General features: G+C 42.9%; 1 protein-coding gene across 1 annotated transcript in view; it reads right to left on the bottom strand.

The window, feature by feature from the left end:
- The window catches only part of NAV2 (neuron navigator 2), a 189,360-nt gene that overhangs the window by 9,097 nt on the left and 160,035 nt on the right, over positions 1-20,228 (bottom strand). Inside the window, exons 24-30 of the mRNA XM_083355147.1 lie at positions 18,578-18,731; positions 13,888-14,047; positions 13,322-13,422; positions 11,191-11,286; positions 6,764-6,932; positions 2,522-2,757; positions 1,102-1,256 (exon numbers count right to left, since the gene is read on the bottom strand). Of these exons, the coding sequence (XP_083211273.1) occupies positions 1,102-1,256; positions 2,522-2,757; positions 6,764-6,932; positions 11,191-11,286; positions 13,322-13,422; positions 13,888-14,047; positions 18,578-18,731 (1,071 nt within the window). The remainder of the gene's footprint in view (positions 1-1,101; positions 1,257-2,521; positions 2,758-6,763; positions 6,933-11,190; positions 11,287-13,321; positions 13,423-13,887; positions 14,048-18,577; positions 18,732-20,228) is intronic.

The following is a 20,228-nucleotide window of genomic DNA, read 5'->3' as shown; positions in this document are numbered from 1 at the left end:
AAATGTACAGATTTAAAAGAGGAGGGTTTCTGGAAAGGAAAGTGCTCAGAATGTGAAACCCCCCCCCCCAAAAATTGAGAAATGAAAACCCGTATGAAATCTAGAGCAGTCTTCCTGTCAAGCACAGGAAATCAGGAGTCAAGGTGGCTCACATGAATACAGGTTTATTGCATGCTAACACTCTCTACAAGAATCTGAACTACTAAGGGTCAAAGCAAATTGGCAGTAGATAAGAGTTAATGGAATTCAAGGGGGGCTGGACTTAGATCTCTTGTGGGCATGAAGAGACTTGAGGCTTATGACTTACTTGACCTCTCCCTTGGACTCAGCCTGGTCATCTACACTTCCCTAACCTACTGTCCTTTGGATGTACTGCTCATGGTAGAATTCAGAATCTACCTAAAAGGTAGTTTTTGGTGAGGGATGTAGAGCAGGGGATGGACAGCTATTTTCAAATTACTCCAGCCATTATGTGCTATCAATGAAAAAAGGACAGGCTTTTTAAAAAGAAAAAACAGGCATTGGCAGAACTCTGCAGAAAAAGGCTGGTTTTCCATCTCTCCCAAAGCTTCTGTTAATATTGAATCTTTAAGAAGCTGGAGAAGTCTACATAATCAAAGCATAGAAATATTTGTTTTAGGGATCTCCTAGTTTTGTAGACACAGATAAAATGAAAAGCCAGGGATTTGCTTTAGATTTTTTTTTATTTCTGTGTGCTGTGTAGTTATGTCCTTTGGGTCTATCGGTTATAGAATGTAGCGCTTTACATCAAATCTCAGGGTACGTTTGTGAAAATAATTCATGTACTAATTTGAATAAATCTTCAGTCAAACCTTTGGTTGCAGGATTTATAGCTGCATTTATTTTTTACTGATTTAGACTATAATTCATATAGAAATCCTGCATGCTTACTTAAGAGAAATGCTTACTTCTGAGTAGCAGTTGAACTAAAATCAATAACATTTTACTAAGATTTATTTAAATAAACAATATTCTATTTGTGGGCACTGAAATCAGTTAAATGAATCTTCACAGAATATGTTTGTTGATAGAGAAAGAGACTTTCCACTATGAAAGGCAAAGGTAAAACAATGCTGTTACCATTTGTGGTACTTGCAGTTCAAAAGCCCATTGAAGATCTCTCCTAGAGAGCTGACATGATGTAAATTGTCCAGGATGATTACAAGAGGCATCTCCACTGCATTATTTTCACTGCTACATTGGTCTGCAAGGTTGGAGAGGTATTGTCGGAGTTCCTGTAAAAAGAGAAAAAAATGCAATCAGAAAAAAAACAACAACCTGGCTTGCAATTGTGTTTCGGAAATCTTGGGAGGGAAGGAAGGCTGATTGGTTCAATTCTAAAAAGTTTGTTGGAAAAATCTAGCAGTAACCCCAGAGCAACCTAGTTCTTTAAAACATATTTTGAATAAACTCTTGAAATAATTCTTCAGGCAAGCTGGTTTTCTAGCCTGAGATAAGTGTTCTTTTGCTTAATCCTCAAATAGTGATTCTCAAAGCATGTAATTGCTTCTCTGTATAGTGATAGGTCTACCTTGATCTCATATCTGAATAGGATATTTAGAATACTATCTAAAGCCAGGAGTAGAACAGGGCCTATGAAAAGCAGCAATTATGAAAATTTGGCATTATATGCCTGGATAAGGAAGAAGACAAAAAGGGAAGTAGCACTGACAGGCTTGGAATTCCTAAAGGATTAAGACACCAGTCAAGATATTCCATTTCCAGGAATGCCATTGTATAGGTGGATTTTGTAGAGTATTAGTACAAATTATCATTACAGGAGACAGAAGAGGAAATCCGAAAAGGCATTAATTAGTAACCAAATACTATTTCTCGTTATATAGAAGGATCCCTCTTCCCGGTCCAGAAATCATATCCATCTACTATTCAAGCAAAGTGCCTAACATATCTCCATTCTTGGTAAAGTATAAGAACTCATTTCCCATGAAATGTTTGCTCTGGAAGATAAAATTATTTATGAACAGAAACAACATTCATGCATGGAGACAAATTTACGTGTTCCAGGATAAACTTTCTGGATCCCATCTGGGTCAGTCACTGGGACCAGAGGTTTAATCTTCCAAGCTTTCTTAAAGGGAAAGGTTCCCCCGCACATGCGTGCTAGTCGTTTCCGACTCTAGGGGCTGGTGCTCATCTCGGTTTCAAAGCCAAAGAGCCAGAGCTTGTCCGAGGACGTCTCCGTGGTCATGTCACCAGCATCACTAGACGCCAAAGGCAAACGGAATGCTGTTACCTTCCCACCATAGTGGTCCCTATTTTTCTACTTGCATTTTTACGTGCTTTCGAACTGCTAGGTTGGCAGAAGCTGGGACGAGTAACAGGTATTCGACCCACCAAACTGCCGACCTTCTGATCAACAAGCTCAGCGTCCTAACCCATTGAGCCAAAAGCTTGGAAGACTAAAACTCTGGTCTCTGTGATCAACACAGATTGGATCCAGAAGCAATATTTTCACCAACAGAGTATCTGTAACACTCACCTTACTGGACTTGTGATCCACATTAAAGGTTGCAATAGCACCATCAGCCAGCTCCCTGCCCTCTCTAAGCACCATGTACTCAGACAGGCGATTGGCTAAGTAGGTCTTTCCAGTGCCGCTTGGACCAGACAAAATGATTCTCCGATGTTCTATCAAGAGTGACACGTAACGCTGTAGAATTGGCTTTGGGATTAGAGACTCAAATACCAGACCGTCCAAACTATTCTCTACAAGACCTGTAGTATTGGGGGGGGGGGGAACAAAAAAACCACAATTTAAACCTTTTTTGTGTTTTTTTCTTTAATCTATTATGTCACTTGCACAAGAAAGAAGCGGTACTACTTCATATGTTGTATCTTTGAACTTCCCCATCCTCAAGCTCTTTAATTTTCAATTTTTATTAACTTTGATAAATAGGCAAAATACTCCTAATAATTCTCAAAGAACGTTCCTTTTTACAAAAAAAAGACTTCTACATAGAATGGAATAGAAAAAGGAAGATAATGCAGTACAATGGGGTCCAGTGGAACAGATCCTAATCAGTATCAACATTTTGCAATAAAGAACTACAAAAATTTGTCACCTTGTAAGCCAGTGAATTAAAAACATGCCATACATGGTTTTTCAAAGGGAAAAAAAAATCTAGGTCTGACTAATGAAATAAGTAGTGCATTTCTGTTGTCAAAGTCAAGCTTCCTGTAGAGTTTTGAAACAATAAATACAATCATGATGTGCACACTGAGGTGATTTCAAGAGAAAAAATGAATGTGCAAATTGTTTCATGAATGTATAAATGCATAAATCAAAAGTATCCATATAGGTATTTGTACACTGATTAAAAATAATCTAGTGCTCTTTGTACTTCTCCATTCATTTTTTTTAGCTTATTCCAAAATTAATCAAAGTAACCTCTGAGAAATAAATATTTTGACTATCAAATGTAGGTGTCATGATTACTGGCCTAATCCATTTCTAAACATTCTCCATTCTTGTGATGGCTAGGCATACTAATTATGTGTATCAGAATCTTCTACCATCTGACAGATTGTAGATTTCTCTATCAATGTGCAACGATAACTTGAGTTGCAGCATACTTTTCTTAAGGAGCATTTTTAATTTCAGCAGACAAAATATTTCACCATCAACTCTTCATGCAAAATCCAAAGGCAAACTCTTGGTTTGGGTTTAAAAAAAAGAAGAAAGAAATTAGGAGAAAGCATTTCAAGATTCCCCCTCTTCCACACTTTAAATTATTTTTTGCTCATCTGTAAATCTTGCTAATTGATGTCTATGGAGATTGTTAGTCATCTAGGTCATGGTTGTCTCAAAAGGTGTTTTTTCCAAAGGCAGTTGGATTATGTTTCCCCCCCCCTTGAGGAAGTTATTTTGCTTCTCATCCAAGAAGCTTCTTCAGTTCTGACAGAAACGTCTTCCTGAAGAGGGGAAAAAAACATAGTCCAGTTGTCTTTTGAAAAAGCCCCTTTGAGACTTGCAAATTGATACTTGTCTCTTAATTCTCACTGGTTGCCTACTCATCAACATACATCATCTCAGTTTTCTGTTAGAAGAAGTTGCCTCCTTTTTTTTGGCAGAAAAGCTTCCATACACAAAAAAGCTATTCAATGTCAGCAGGCACAGCTGGCTGACATAAAAGAGAAAGCTAGCAATTCTTGCAAACCAACAGATGGAACTTCTGCAGAACGACTGCCTGGACATGGATGTTTTGACACTCAGGCAGAAATTATTAAGACTGAGCATCATAGAACAGTTGCATATGGGGGGGGGGGTTAATATAAATGTGAGAGTGGAGGTTCTTTCTCTGAGCTTGTGGATTGGTTTCCAAACGTTTCATTACCAGGCTAGGTAACATCTTCAGCGTAATGTAGGGAATGTCAAGTGTTTATTGTGAGTTTATTGAATCCCGGCATTACACAAGCAATTCCATCAACAGACACATCGACCTACAACCAGCCTATGAAGCCCTCAGAATCCAAATCAACCTCACCAGCAACAGTATCAACCTTCAACCAACCCTCACCCCCCACCCCAACCAGCACTTCCACTCCCAATGACCCTCACCTGATGTGACCTCCCCATCACAAGACCCTCATGTATCTGATATGACCCACACCTGATGCCCCACGAGATCCCTCAACTGACCTTCAACTGACACGACTCACACCTGACCCCTCACAAGATCCATTACAAGACCCTCACCTGACATGACCCTCTCATCACAAGACCTACTGACCACTCAAAGCCCTTATAAGCAGAAGAACACCAATACTGACATTCCCTACATTCTGCTGAAGATGTTACCTAACCTGGTAATCAACCCCAAGCTCGGAAAACAAACCTCCACCCTCATCCTATACCCGAACTACAGATAGTCACCACTGTATACAAAATTTTTAATAGCGTACAAAAAATGATGGAAACGTCAGTTTAGACCTTTCTTACTAAAAGAAACTTATTAGCAATAACTCAATATTCCTGGTTTTTTTAAGTGTAAACTTTTAGATACCACATCAGAATTTGTTACAGAGCAACACATCAAGAAAAACTGAATAGTAATAATCTTTGGAGGAGGGACTGCAAGCAATCACCTTTTTCCTTGCTGAACAATATTGGGTCTTTAAGATGTGGTTGAAGACAATAAACCTACATTCTCTTTATTTGCCAACGTTCATGGACTGTTACATTTGGAAGAACTGATTTTCAGGTAACCCAAACATCACAGCAATTAGAATAATCAGTGGAAAAAGTTGCCTTCAGAAGTTACGGGTGCTCCAACAAGGGAAGTTTTTAAGAAGAGATTGGACAACCATTTGTCTGAGATGTTATAGGGTTTTCTGCTTGAGCCGGGGGTTGGACTAGAAGACCTCCAAGGTCCCTTCCAACTGTTATTCTGTTACTATATAAATGCAAAGCTGTATTACAAAGCTATCTGTAGCACTTTCCAGTTTGGGTTGGGGAAGGGATGGAGAAAGGAAAAAAAATCTTCTTTTCATAGATTTTCACAGCTCTGTTGTGTATTCACTCTCTATCCTAGTCTGCACATATATAATATAATTCCAGTTCTTGGTCTTAAGCTTTGAGAATTTTAGCAACTTTAGCAAATGCCATTAAGTTAGCTTTGTTGGGTCCCAAGCTCTATTGTATTTATTTACTTCTCTTGAAATAAAGAATATTTCAACGATAAACAAATTATACAGGTTAACAAAACTCTACATAATAAGACAGGTCCTTTCTTTCTAATAACTGGAAATGTTTTGTGAAATACACACTTTATTTGCACAGGTGGTTTTTGTTATTTGTGGCTTAATAACCACAAATAACAAATCTCTGGATAATGAGACCTTGAGAAAAACTCATGCATAAAGTACCTAAGAACATTGCAGAAGGCTTCTTCCAAACAAACTCATCTGCCCCAAACTGTGAAGAGTGACAGCCCTTGCTTACCGACCATCACAATGCTGCTATGGTCACAGCTTGCAATTACAATGATTACAAATACAATCAGTCATGTGATTACCATCTGCAACCTTTCCTGCTGGTTTCCCACAAAGTCAGTGGGGAATCTGGCATGGAAAGTTGCAAGGTGGCTTTGATAAATCCCAGCCCAGATTTCAACCAACCCTTGCTCTTCCGCCTTTGAGCTCCCTGCACTTGTGCCACATTACAGCATCTCCTCCTTCAACTTGTGTGCAGTCTGTGCATCCTTCTCAGCCCCACCCTCCTGCAGTAACTTTGCGCTACTAATATGAGACTTCCCACCACCTCCCACTTAAAAACCCATGGACTTAGGGTTACGACGGCAATAGGAAAGTCCTTGATTGCTAATTGATGTGGTCACATGATCTCGTGCTTTATATGACATTGCTTAACAATGGCAATTCCACACCCAACTGCCATCCTAAGGAGGACTCTCTGTACATGAAACTAGGCAGTGAGTAACAAGGTCTGGTCTTTATTTGCCAGTCATGGATATACAAAACAATGCAATGGGACCATGACTAATGAGGCCCACCTGTAGAAATCCACAAACAGGGACGTGAAAAGTTCATAGGAATGTGGTTGCACTTGACCTTTCTTACTAATAGTGGTATCCAACTGAAGGAGAAACAACATTTAGCCAAGAAAGAAAGGCAGAAAGAAAGCTAATTAAATTTTCTTCTGTACTGAAATCCAGAAAGCCTACAAGTATAAAAAGTCGTAACAAATAAATCAGCTGCAATCTACCTTTGATTTTCACAGAGATGGTGTTGTTTTCACCAACCAGATAGCCACAGGGTAGCAGCTCAGGCGTTTCTGTGCTATTTGTGCGAATAATTTCCCCAATGCTGTATCCCAGGACACTGTCCGAATTCAGCCCAAGTTGACTCAAGGGATCAACATGAATGATGTATTCCTGGGAAGAGGGAGCAAAAGAGAAAATTAACATACAGATGGCTTTGGGCTTTAAGACAAAAACTTCACGATCAAATACTTAGGGGAAATAATTATATGCCATCAAGTCATTTTTGACTTCTAGCAACCACACAGATAGGCAGATCTCCCCAATGGTGCATTCATCACCACTGTAACTGAATCCATCCACCTTGCACTTCCTTTCTTTCCTTCCATCTTCCCCAGCATTAGAGCCTTTTCCAGAGAGCCAGGTCTTCTCATAATGTGTCTGAAGTAGAATAATTTGAGCCTGATCATTTGTGCCTCAAGATGAAAATTCTGGACTGATCCGTTCAATGATCTATTTGGTTTGTCTTCTTGACTATCCACTCTATTCTCAGGAATCTTCTCCAGCACCAATGTTCAAAGGCATCAATTCTTTTCCTATCCTGCTTCTTTAAAGTCCAACTTTCACTTCCACGGGGTATATACTACAACTTGCACAACTGTGGTGTTTGTGAACAGAAACACATTATGGCATTTGAAAGTTTTTTTCAGGGTCTTCATTACTGTTCTACAAAGGGCTAGTTTGGGGCATATTTCTTGACTGCTTGTTCCTTTACTGTTGATGGTTCATCCTACAAGGCAGAAGCTATTGTCATTGTGACAAATATTTCCCTGTCACTAGGACTGTGCAAAATCTTCTGAGTGTAAAATATTCCATGTTTAGAATGGCTGGTTTAATTATTTCAAATCCTGAGAGTGGCAATCTCTGTATATTCACCTGATCTGATGGTCTATTTGTCCAGGTAGGTAGTGAAGCAAAGATTGATGCATTCCATGAGTATTTTTTTTTATTTAGCCATATTGTAAAATGCAATTGTGCATAGTGCACATTGATTAAAAAGTGGTTGTTATACATTTAAGCTTACAGGCTGCCATAAACAAAAACTAAGTTGTTTTGTTTGCTGAATTTGGGAGCAAGATTGCAGAATGCAGAAGTGTGTATGTGCATTAGGAAGAAATTTCAAACCTACAACTAAAGAGGTATATTTTTATGAAAAATATATTATTTATAGGATGGGCTTAATTAATCCATTGCTCCTAGGATTTTTGATTGACTTAGGTTCTGGGGCTATATTGCATAAGCATTATAGCAAAAATGGACAATCAATCAATGATAGCATTAAGAATGACTAGTGATTTCTCCAATTTCTTCAAAAACTTTCAGTCAAGATGTTTAATTAGGCATTGTTACCAAAAGTAGTGCTATGTGCCGATTTGTTTACAGCCTTGTCAACTGCAATTTTTTGTAGTTTAATTGTACCAAATTGTAGTGCCCAGGTAGAAAGTAGAACCCAAGGTCTTCAGGTTAGATTGGATTGCCAATCCTACTCAAGCTCCAAATGTGGAAGAAGGCAAATGGCAAATTCTAGAAGAATGAAGGACATTGTTCTAGAACCATTTCAGTCGGAATTTGGTCCTGAAATTTTTTTTTTTTTAATTTAATTTGTATACCGCCCTTCTCCTTGGTAGGGACTCAGGGCGGTTCACAGGGCATATATAAAAAAGACAATACAAAAATTAAAAAAGATTAAACCCATTCCCAATTAAAAACAGTAATACAAAACTAAAACAACAATTAAAACCCATAATCCCCCGTCAGGCCAGACCAGCTATTTCAAATAGGTGGGTCTTCAGGCCACGACGGAAAGTTCGGAGATCTGATGCCATCCGGAGCTCCACCGGCAGTTGGTTCCATAATGCCGGAGCGCCCACAGAGAAGGCCCTCCCCCTGGGGGCCACCAGTCGGCATTCCCTGACTGGCGGCACCCTGAGGAGGCCCTCTCTGTGGGAACGCACTGGGCGGAGGGGAGTTGATGCCGGCAGCAGGTGGTCCCTGAGGTATCCCGGACCCATGCCATGTAAGGACTTAAAGATCGTAACCAAAACCTTGAACCTCACCCGAAAGACAACTGGTAACCAATGCAGCTCGCGGAGCAAAGGTGTAACATGGGAGTACCGGGAAACTCCCAAGACAACTCTCGCGGCCGCATTCTGTACCAGTTGGAGCCTCCGAGTGGTCTTCAAGGGAAGCCCCATGTAGAGAGCATTACAGTGGTCAAGGCGAGAGGTCACGAGCGCATGAGTGACCGTACACAGGGCATCCCGGTTCAGATAGGGCCGCAACTGGCGCACCAGGCGAACCTGGGCGAAAGCCCCCCTAGTCACGGCCACTATATGATCTTCCAGGGTAAGCCGTGAATCTAGGAGGACTCCCAAGTTGCGAGCCCTATCCACGGGGGGTAAGAGCTCACCCCCCATAGAAAGAGATGGAACATTTTGAATGTCCCGGGATGCCGGGATGTACAGCCACTCAGTCTTGTCAGGGTTGAGTTGAAGTCTGTTCCTCCCCATCCAGACCCGAACCGCCTCCAGGCAACGGGACATCACAGCGAGGGCATCACTGGGGTGGTTTGGGGTCGAAAAGAAAAGTTGGGTATCATCAGCATACTGATGATACCCAACTCCAAAACCACGAATGATCTCACCCAGCGGTTTCATATAGATGTTGAACAGGAGAGGCGAGAGAACCGACCCCTGAGGAACTCCACAAACGAGAGACCTAGGGGCCGATCTCTGCCCCCTTGCCAACACCGACTGCGAGCGTCCCAGGAGATAGGAGGAGAACCACTGAAGAACTGTGCCTCCCACTCCCAATCCCCTGAGACGCCGCAGCAAGATACCATGGTCGATGGTATCAAAAGCCGCCGAGAGGTCTAATAGGACTAGGACAGAGGAATATCCCCTATCCCGAGCCCTCCAGAGATCATTCACCAGAGCGACCAATGCCGTCTCCGTGCTGTACCCGGGCCTGAAACCCGATTGGTAGGGGTCCAGATAATCCGCTTCATCCAGGACCAGAGGGAGCTGATGCGCCACCACACTCTCGACAACCTTCGCAAGAAAGCGAAGGTTGGAGACTGGATGAAAGTTGTTCAAAACAGCTGGGTCCAAGGCAGGCTTCTTGAGGAGAGGTCTCACCACCGCCTCCTTCAAGACGGTGGGGAAATAACCCTCACTCAAAGAAGCACATATAACCGCCTGGAGCCAGCCTCGTGTCCTCTCCCTAGCTGCATAAACCAGCCAGGAAGGGCACGGGTCCAACAAACATGTGGAGGAGCTCAGCCTCCCCATAATCCTGTCTACTTCATCAGGGGTCACAGAATCAAACTCTTCCCAGGTAACATTGACAAGACCGCCCGTGTCCTGATCGCCTGACTCTGCCCAGCTGGAGTCCAAACCGGTCCGAATCCGAGCGATTTTATCCGACAGATGTTGACTAAATTCCTCGGCACGACCCTGCAAGGGATCCTCCCTCACCTCCTGATTAAGAAGTGAGCGAGTCACCCTAAACAAGGCAGCCGGGCGATTATCTGCGGACGCGATGAGGGTGGAGAAGTAATTACACCTCGCCACCCTCATCGCTGCGAGATAAGACCTAATATAGGTTCTTAACCGCAACCGGTCGGGTTCGGATCGGCTAGACCTCCAGCAGCTCTCTAGGCCCCGTTTCCGACGCTTCATCTCCCGGAGCTCCGCGGAAAACCATGGAGCTCGCTGGGATCTGCGCCGGGTCAGGGGCCGCAAGGGTACAACCCGGTCAAGTGCCTCAGTGGCTGCCCTTTCCCAGGCTTCCACTAAGGCATCCGCCGAGCTGTGAGCAGTGGAGGCAGGTGGGGACCCCAGCGCCGCTTGGAATCTATCAGGATCCATTAAGCGTCTGGGGCGGTACCATCTAATTGGCTCCGTACCCCCACGGCGGGGGGTGGCAAAACGGAAGACCAGCCGCAGGAGATGATGATCGGTCCATGACAGGGGCATAATAAATGGAGAGCCCCCACCTAGATCATCCAACCACCGTCTAGATAAAAAAATCAGGTCAAGGGTGTGGCCTCCCTCATGAGTTGGCTCTGAAATTACTTGCGTCAGGTCAAGACAACCAACTTGTCTTGGTTGTTCTGCTTGATGATCTTTGCTGACAGGCAAACTTGGTTTTCAATATCAAATCATCTCAGGTATAGTAAACTAGTTCTTAATAAACTTTGAGATAAGCTGTGGTTCTCAAAATCTTCTACAATTAATAACTGCTTACTTACCAACAAAAAATATCCTAAGTTTTCTTTTAGGTCTTAATCAAATAAATTATATATAAAAACACTGAGATAGCTTACAAAATTTGGCATTGTTAGAAAAAAAAACAATATAACATTATTTACCTTAAATAGTCTTCTAACAACGCCATCAAGAACATCCCATCTGGTTTTTCCACTGACTCCTATGCAGCCAATTAGGAATAAGCGAGGCCTAGAATCCTAAATAAAATTTAAGTTTATTAAAAGAAAGGTGTTCAACGCACAGCTCCACTCAGTCACCCTGACTCCACCCCAATAGAAAGTATTACAGGATCGTAAAAAAGGGAGGGGGAAAGAAATGTGTTCAAATAAATAATTCAATAATTCACAATATTTTACTATGGTCCAGAAGCATTGCTCCACAATCTTTAACCAAAATTATTCCAAAATATACTCTTAAAGTTGCAAGACCTTTATATCAGATACTACCTGTAATGGAGAAAGATATTTTTGTTTGCAAACACTATTGCACAATTTCTTGTGTAATTTTACATAGCTTTGGATCTCTCTTGTTCAATAGTTCATAAGACACTGTCCAAGCATCCTTCTCTATATTCTTTATATCTATCTTTATATCTATCCTCTAGATATTCTTTATATCTAAAATCCATAAACTGGGATACATCAAAATTAGCTTTTTATTGAGACTGAAACATCAGAGTAGGATTTTTTTTCCTTAGATTGGAATCACATCCAAAATAATTAATTTAGCCTAAAACGAGTTCTACTGACAGAAAAGTCCTTTGCCCCTTGCTCTACATCTGATGTAGGTGTTGAATCACTTTCCTCCCAAATACTTTCAATTACTTAAAACAAGAAAAGGAGAAAAGCCAGAGGATATTTTTTAATATGTACAAGACAGAGCTTGAAAATATTTTCCCTCAAAGCTTGGTTCAGTTTCCCTATTTATTTATTCTAAATTCCTAAAGCACTAAGAGGTCTGGACTTCACAACAGTTGCTACCACAATCATGGCTGCTGGCATTAGGTCTGGAGTAGAAGTCCAAACATAATCATACATCAGGAGCAGCAATGAAATAAGATACAAGGGGTTAAAAAAAAACCCAACACATATGCTAGGAGAACCCAGGTCAGAACTCATCTTTTCAGCACTGAAGCATTTCTGCAATTACAACATGACCTTTCCTTGCACAGCTTTTGAAAACTAGGATTAGTTTTAATAAATCTCAGCATTCTCAATTTCAATTTATGGAGGTCACGTAGCCTGAGAAAGGTGGCTGTGCATTCAAGAGGTACTTGAACAATGTGCTGGCATATTCTCTCTTTAACACCCTTCTCTAGTTATGTTATGAGCAAGGTGGTAAATCTGGTTCAAAGGCAAAATAGGTTTTCAGGACCCATTTCCATTTGGTGTCAGATCTGGTTCAGAAACTGCTTGTTGAGTGATTTGGGGATCCCTCAATGAAAAACACTCTATAATTTAAATAAACAGAGCAACAGTAACCTTATAGAGATAGTCTTCAACTTATGACCACAATTTAACCCATTTTTTTTTTTAAAAATCCCATTTATATTCCGCCCTTCTCCGAAGACTCAGGGAGGCTTACAATCTAAGAAGCACAAATCAATGTGCTTAGCAATAGCCTTCATTCTATGTATATGCCTGCTTATTAGGGCTTTCGCCCCCCCCAGCGGCATTTTTACAAAGTCAGCTTATTGCCCCCAACAATCTGGGTCCTCATTTTACCTACCTCGGAAGGATGGAAGGCTGAGTCAACCTTGAGCCTGGTGGGACTCGAACCTGCACTAATTGCAGGCAGCTGGTGTTACTTAAGGAGGCATTAACCCACTGCTCCACCATTGTTAAGCGAGACAGTTGATGTGAGTTTTGCTCCACTTTACTATCTTTCTTGCCACAGTTGTTAAGTGAATCACTGCAGTTGTTAAGTTAGTATCATGATTATTAAGTGAATCTGGCTTCCCCATTGACTTTGCTTATCAGAAGGTCACAAAAGGGATCATATGACTCTGGGACACTGCAACCGTTATAAATATGAGTCAGTTGCCAAGCCTCTGAATTTGGATCGCTTGACCATGGGGAGGCTGCAATGGTCGTAAGTGTGAAAACAGTCATAAGTCACTTTTTTCAGTGCCTTATAACTTTGAACAGTCACTAAACAAACTATTGTAAGTCGAGGACTACCTGTATTAACATGATTAATCATATTATCAAGACCAAAAATATTTCGACTCACTTCTTTCCATTTCTCTTCCTCCTGAAAGCTGACAACTATTTTAACATGCCTGCCACCTTCTTTCCGAGAAGAACCATCCGTGGAGTCATCCAGCAACATATCTGTTGGTAGGAAACACAGATTCTTTCTTCAAATATTGGAGGTTAGTTTTGATTTGGTTTTTGAAATTTATAAAAGAAAGCTGAGGTTCACATGCTGTTTAAAATGTCAGCTTTTGTATTTTGAAAATTGTGAAGCCCACTTTGAACAAATGAAAATCTCCTAACAACTGGGAATAGTTACATAAGAAACAAAGATCACATAACTATTAACACAAACTTTTGTTTTTTTTAAAAAAAACTTTTAACTCTACTAAATGTTTGCAATCAGATCATTGAATGTGATTTATTTTACTTGAGGTTATAACTAGAATGCTGTGTTTATATTACATTTCAGCTTATAGAAGAACTAACTTTGTTATGGGAGAAAGATTTACTATTCCCGTTCTTCCACTTTAACATCTTATCGATTAATTGAATTCACTGTTACAGGAGAAAACCTGCCCACTGACTTTCTTACATACTCACCAAGACTAGCTGACTCTGTGAGGTTCAGACTGTGCTGTGACAGACCCATAGATTGCCTTGGAGACGATGAAATGATAACTTGAGATTGGGCTCTACTACAGGTGCCTTGATTTTCAGATTTCAAGCGGTCATTTTCGGCTTTCAATTTCTCAATCTCACTCTGGATTTTTAAAAAAAAACAGTAAAGGAGGAAGACAGACATATATTTTTTGTTATATTGGAATGTGATCAAATATATCATGGAATAATAGAAACATAAAATGTAAGGTTTGGAAAGAACCATAGAGATCAGCATGTCTAAACTCCTAGGAAGTACAAACTTATGCTCCAGTATAGTCTCTAACGATGCATTTGTGTTACCCGCATCTCAAGTGGAGATAGACACAATTACACACATGTACCCACACAATACATAGATTCTAGCTGAGATCCTGCTTCCTTCTTTTGTACTTTCTTCACTGACCCTGTTCCAGTGAACTTTTTATTTCTCACAAAAGATAAGGTCTATCTTCTTGTCACTAGATATAGAGCAAAACTGGTGCACTATATACACACTAGAGTCCTCCAAAGTTCAAAGGGAAAAAAACAACATTTGTAGCTTTTCTTTCCTTGGTTGAGCTGGTTTTTTGTCAATCCTGCAACAAAAGTGTAACTTTCTCAGTTAAACTGTAAACCTGATTTGCAGGTGGTTAAAGACAGTGATCCCTCTCAGAAGCAAACTTGAATAGAGTTTATTGACAACACAGAAATTATGGTTCCTCCCAGATGATTATTTTGTTGCATTTTTATAAAATTTAAACACACAAAAACTCTCCCTGCTTTCTCCCCCTTCTCACTCTTTACCGCCAGCTGCAACTGAACGGAGTGGGAGGAGGTTAAAAAAAAGAGAGGGGGGAGAAAGGGGGATGCTCCCCTTTTTTTGTAACACCCTTTGTAACACTGTGTTCTTCTCTCCGGCCTTACCACATGGCAGAGAGGGTGATGGCCAATGCTCGGCTTGTGTCTCTGCGTGCTCCCACAGGCCAGGCATCCACCACACACTCCCATAGGCCAGACATCCCCTCGTTAGGGATTTAGTTGAGGGTGAGCACGCGGACCTGACTTGCATCACGGAGACTTGGTTGGGCCCAGAGGGTGGGGTCCCTTTGGTTGACCTCTGCCCACCAGGCTTCCGGGTGCTACATCGGCCACGAGCTCATGGTAGGGGTGGCGGTGTGGCGGTGACTATGAGGGAGACCTTATGTCCGCGGGAGACCACCGTTCCTCAGATAGTCGGGTGTGAGTCTCTCTTTGTGAGATTTGGTTCTGAGGCGCAGTTGGGCTTGCTGCTGGTGTACATTTCGCCTAGTCGCGCAGCGGCAGCCCTGCCCGAGCTGCTCGATATCCTCTCGGGGTTGGTGGTTGAGTTTCCCAAACTTATTGTTTTGGGAGACTTCAATCTACCTTCCCTGGGAGGTTCATCTGAGCTAGCTCGGGAGTTCATGGCTTCCATGACGGCCATGGACCTGACGCAAGTAATTTCTGAGCCTACTCATGAGGGAGGCCACACCCTTGACCTGATTTTTTTATCTGGACGGTGGTTGGATGATCTTGGTGGCGGCTCTCCATTTATTATGCCCCTGTCATGGACCGATCATCACCTCCTGCAGCTGGTCTTCCGTTTTGCCACCCCCCGCCGTGGGGGTACGGAGCCAATTAGATGGTACCGCCCCAGATGCTTAATGGATCCTGATAGATTCCAAGCAGCGCTGGTGTCCCCACCTGCCTCCATTGCTCACAACTCGGCGGATGCCTTAGTGGAAGCCTGGGAAAGGGCAGCCACTGAGGCACTTGACCAGGTTGTACCCTTGCGGCCCCTGACCCGGTGCAGATCCCAGCGAGCTCCATGGTTTTCCACGGAGCTCCGGGAGATGAAGCGTTGGAAACGGGGCCTAGAGAGCTGCTGGAGGTCTAGCCGATCCGAACCCGACCGGTTGCGGTTAAGAACCCATATTAGGTCTTATCTCGCAGCGATGAGGGTGGCGAGGTGTAATTACTTCTCCACCCTCATCGCGTCCGCAGATAATCGCCCGGCCGCCCTGTTTAGGGTGACTAGCTCACTTCTTAATCAGGAGGTGAGGGAGGATCCCTTGCAGGGTCGTGCCAAGGAATTTAGCCAACATCTGTCGGATAAAATCGCTTGGATTCAGACCGGTTTGGACTCCAGCTGGGCAGAGTCTGGCGATCAGGACACGGGCGGTCTTGTCAATGTTATCTGGGAAGAGTTTGATTCTGTGACCCCTGATGAAGTGGACAGGATTATGGGAAGGCTGAGCTCCACCACATGTTTATTGGACCCGTGCCCTTCCTGGCTGGTTTATGCAGCTAGGGAGAGGACACGAGGCTGGCTCCAGGCGGTTATATCCGCTTCTCTGAGTGAGGGTTATTTCCCCACCGTCTTGAAGGAGGCGGTGGTGAGACCTCTCCTCAAGAAGCCTGCCTTGGACCCAGCTGTATTGAACAACTTTCGTCCAGTCTCCAACCTTCGCTTTCTTGCGAAGGTTGTTGAGAGTGTGGTGGCGCATAAGCTCCCTCTGGTCCTGGATGGCCCCAGTGATGCCCTCGCTGTGATGTCCCGTTGCCTGGAGGCGGTTCGGGTCTGGATGGGGAGGAACAGACTTCAACTCAATCCTGACAAGACTGAGTGGCTGTACATTCCGGCATCCCGGGACATTCAAAATGTTCCATCTCTTTCTATGGGGGGTGAGCTCTTACCCCCCGTGGATAGGGCTCGCAACTTGGGAGTCCTCCTAGATTCACGGCTTACTCTGGAAGATCATATAGTGGCCATGACTAGGGGGGCTTTCGCCCAGGTTCGCCTGGTGCGCCAGTTGCGGCCCTATCTGGACCGGGATGCCCTGTGTACGGTCACTCATGCACTCGTGACCTCTCGCCTTGACTACTGTAATGCTCTCTACATGGGGCTTCCCTTGAAGACCACTCGGAGGCTCCAACTGGTACAGAATGCTGCCGCGAGAGTTGTCTTGGGAGTTTCCCGGTACTCCCATGTTACACCTTTTCTCCGCGAGCTGCATTGGTTACCAGTTGTCTTCCGGGTGAGGTTCAAGGTCTTGGTCATGATCTTTAAGTCCTTACATGGCATGGGTCCGGGTTACCTCGGGGACCACCTGCTGCCGGCGTCAACTTCCCTCCGCCCACTACGTGCCCACAGAGAGGGCCTCCTCAGGGTGCCTCCGGTCAGGGAATGTCGACTGGTGGCCCCCAGGGGGAGGGCCTTCTCTGTGGGCGCTCCGGCATTATGGAACCAACTGCCGGTTGAGCTCCGGATGGCATCAGACCTCCGATCCTTCCGCCGCGGGCTGAAGACCCACTTATTTGAATTAGCTGGTCTGGCCTGATGGGGGAATATGGGTTTTAAATTGGTGTTTTTTAGTACTTTATTATTGTTGTTTTTTTAACTGGGCACTGGTTTAATTTCCTTTTAACTTTTGTATCGTTATTTATATATGCCCTGTGAACCGCCCTGAGTCCCTAGGGAGAAGGGCGGTATAGAAATCAAATAAAACTAAACTAAACTAAACATCCCACAGGTGAGGAAAGGTGTGGCCCGGCAAAGCAGAGCTGGATGAGGAGAGGTCCGGCAAAATGGGTCATGGCTGGGCATGATGGGGTTAGGTTGGGAGGGCTGGGCTGGGGTGAGGCAAATGAGCTGCAGCTACTGCTGTGCACCACCAACCCCTAAGCACTCATGTGTGTGCGCTGGGTGGTGGTGGTGCTCAGCTGGGCTGGGGTAGGCCAGGGCTGGCGCAGCAGAGGCCAGTCCCTTGCCATTTCTGGGACAGTCACGGGTGCCAAATATGGGCCCTCCGTGAGCCGGATCCGTCCCGCGGGCCTTGTGTTTGACATGTCTGCTCTAGGGCATATAATGTTTTAATATAATTTTCCATTTTTCTCCATTGTAATTATATTTTTAACTAGTATCAAAATGTCTATTTTGGATGCAAATTTAATTGCAAATTGTACAAAAATAAAAGCAATAAAGATAGCAAGACAGACTTATGAAACAAAAATTCAAAAAACCCCTGAAAGAAAAGTGCAAAACTAGATAGAGGAGGTGGCATACAATGAATCTGCCTCACAGTGTCTTCAGCTCTCACACATTCAGTCGAGAAAACGTAAGTACAACTTTCTTGAGTAACTCAGGTCCCTGCCTTATCAGGTTCCAAAAACAGCTGCACAAGCAAACAAGCAAATCTGACTGTAGCTTTCCTCTTCAGACCTTCAAGTGAAACTTGTGGGAGTTGGGGAGAGAAAGAATAAGCTTCATGCATATTCCATCTTCTATTTACCTCCAAGCTCTTTTATGTTTGAGTAAACATCTGCAGAAGTGTTAGAGAAACACACAGATGTAGGAAATGTATTTTCTCAGAGTATACTTTTATCAAAGCTCTGAAGAGTCACAGTTGCATAAGAACCAAGCAAACAGTTGTTGCTTCTTATGAACTTCTGGATGACAATTAGTGGCAACTGTAGTTTAAGGCCCTTGTGTTGGCACTTGGTACATACAAAACTTTCTGGTTTCAGGAACCTGATCATCTTTGCTCAGTGGAAAGCATTAATAGAATACCACCAATGTCTTAACACAAGGGATCTGCTTTCAAGCTTCCTGGATAGACTACACATTTCCTACCTGCATCCTGTTCATAGCTTCCCGGAGCTGATCCAGTTGATGAGCAGAACTGAGGGCCTCTAAACGGATGTCAGTCAACTTCATCTCTTTGTCTCTCAGCTCATTTCGCAGCTGCATAACTGTTTCAGCTTCGCTGTCAATGCATTCTGAAATTCTGGGAATTTATTAAAAAATAAATAAAGATCAAGCTAAGATATTGGGAGGTATGAACAATGCATAGTAAAATTTAAATTTTGTTCCCTAGGTTTCAACAAAGATTTTTTTTTTACTTTATGCTAATGGTAGGATTCACAGGGCATAATTATTTGAAATTGGTATCAGTGCAAGACATGAATTTATGTATGACCTATTCTTTAGGGATGAACAGTGTGCTTTGGAGCCAACTGGAAGAAATGTTTTAGCACACGTTAAAACACACCCACATACAACTCATTTCCAAGACTGCACAGCCATATGGAAATCTTTCCTTCAGCAGTCTGAGGAAAAGCTGTGGCTGTTTCAATGAGTCTCACACAGGGGTATAGGATTTGCACTATTTGTTCTGACCAACTGCAGCTACTTAGTTTCTGTAGATAACTTGCTGCTAGATGTAGTGAGTCTGTGGAAAATCCATTTACCTTGAAAATCCCAAGTACATTAACAAGATGGAGAAGCAGCAGCAGTCACTTGGAGATTGATGGCCTTAAAGAAAGATTTAGACTCAGCAGGTGTAGTGCACAGCTGGGCCTCCCTGTATGATTCTAGAGGGCTTTGGAAACATATACCTTTTCAGACATAAAGCATTCTTTTGCACTCTATACAGCCCGGGTTAAAAAAGAAAAGAAAAGAAAAGGCGCCCTTTGTTTTCCTGGTGTCAGCTTTCTCCCTCGCCGTTTCCTTCCTTTGCCTTACAAAACTAAATTGAATTACTTTCTCAATACACAAAGGACCAGGAGCATCATTTGCTGGCAGTTTTTCACATACACATTTTATAAATACCTCCTGTTCACTTTTTTTTTTTTAAAAAAGTAAATGCACAGCAGTCAAGAAACATCAAAGCACAGTGAGAATTCTGAAGGAATCCCGTTGCATTTCAAAGAATTCAGACTTGGAATATAACCTTGAGAATTCATTAAAATTGGCCATCAAAGGAGAGGTGAATTTTCAAGGGACCCAAATTCTCCTACTGGCGTTTAAATCCAAGCTTCAGTGGGATATGCAGCTTGCTTTTGAACATTTTTAGCAGCCCTCCTCCTTTACTGATAGTGCTGCCCTTGGCCTCACCTTCCAGGTCCCTTGCGTTGAAACTCTGACAAAGTTAGTAGCAGTGGGAGCAAAATAAATGTGGGGAGAAAAGCAAGCCTTTTTTCCCCAACTCCTTTCCTCTTATTTTGCTTCATGGAAATTCAATTACAGCATTCTATAGATAAAATACATTGCACCTAAAGCCCTATTTTACTGTTATTTAGCTACTGCAAAGGTAGGAAAAAGAACACCTCCATCCTCTCCTTCCTTCATATAGCAATAGCAATAGCACTTAGATTTCTATACCACTCCACAGTGCTTTACAGCACTCTCTGAGTAGTTTACAGTATATTGCCCCCAACAATCTGGGTCCTCATTTTACCAACCTTGGAAGGATGGAAGGCAGAGTGAGCCTTGAGCTGGTCAG

This window comes from Vipera ursinii (genome assembly GCF_947247035.1).
Source record: "Vipera ursinii genome assembly, chromosome: 1".
NCBI lineage: Eukaryota > Metazoa > Chordata > Lepidosauria > Squamata > Viperidae > Vipera > Vipera ursinii.
The sequence above is the reverse complement of the archived record's forward strand: the minus strand, read 5'-3'. Positions and strand labels throughout refer to the sequence as shown.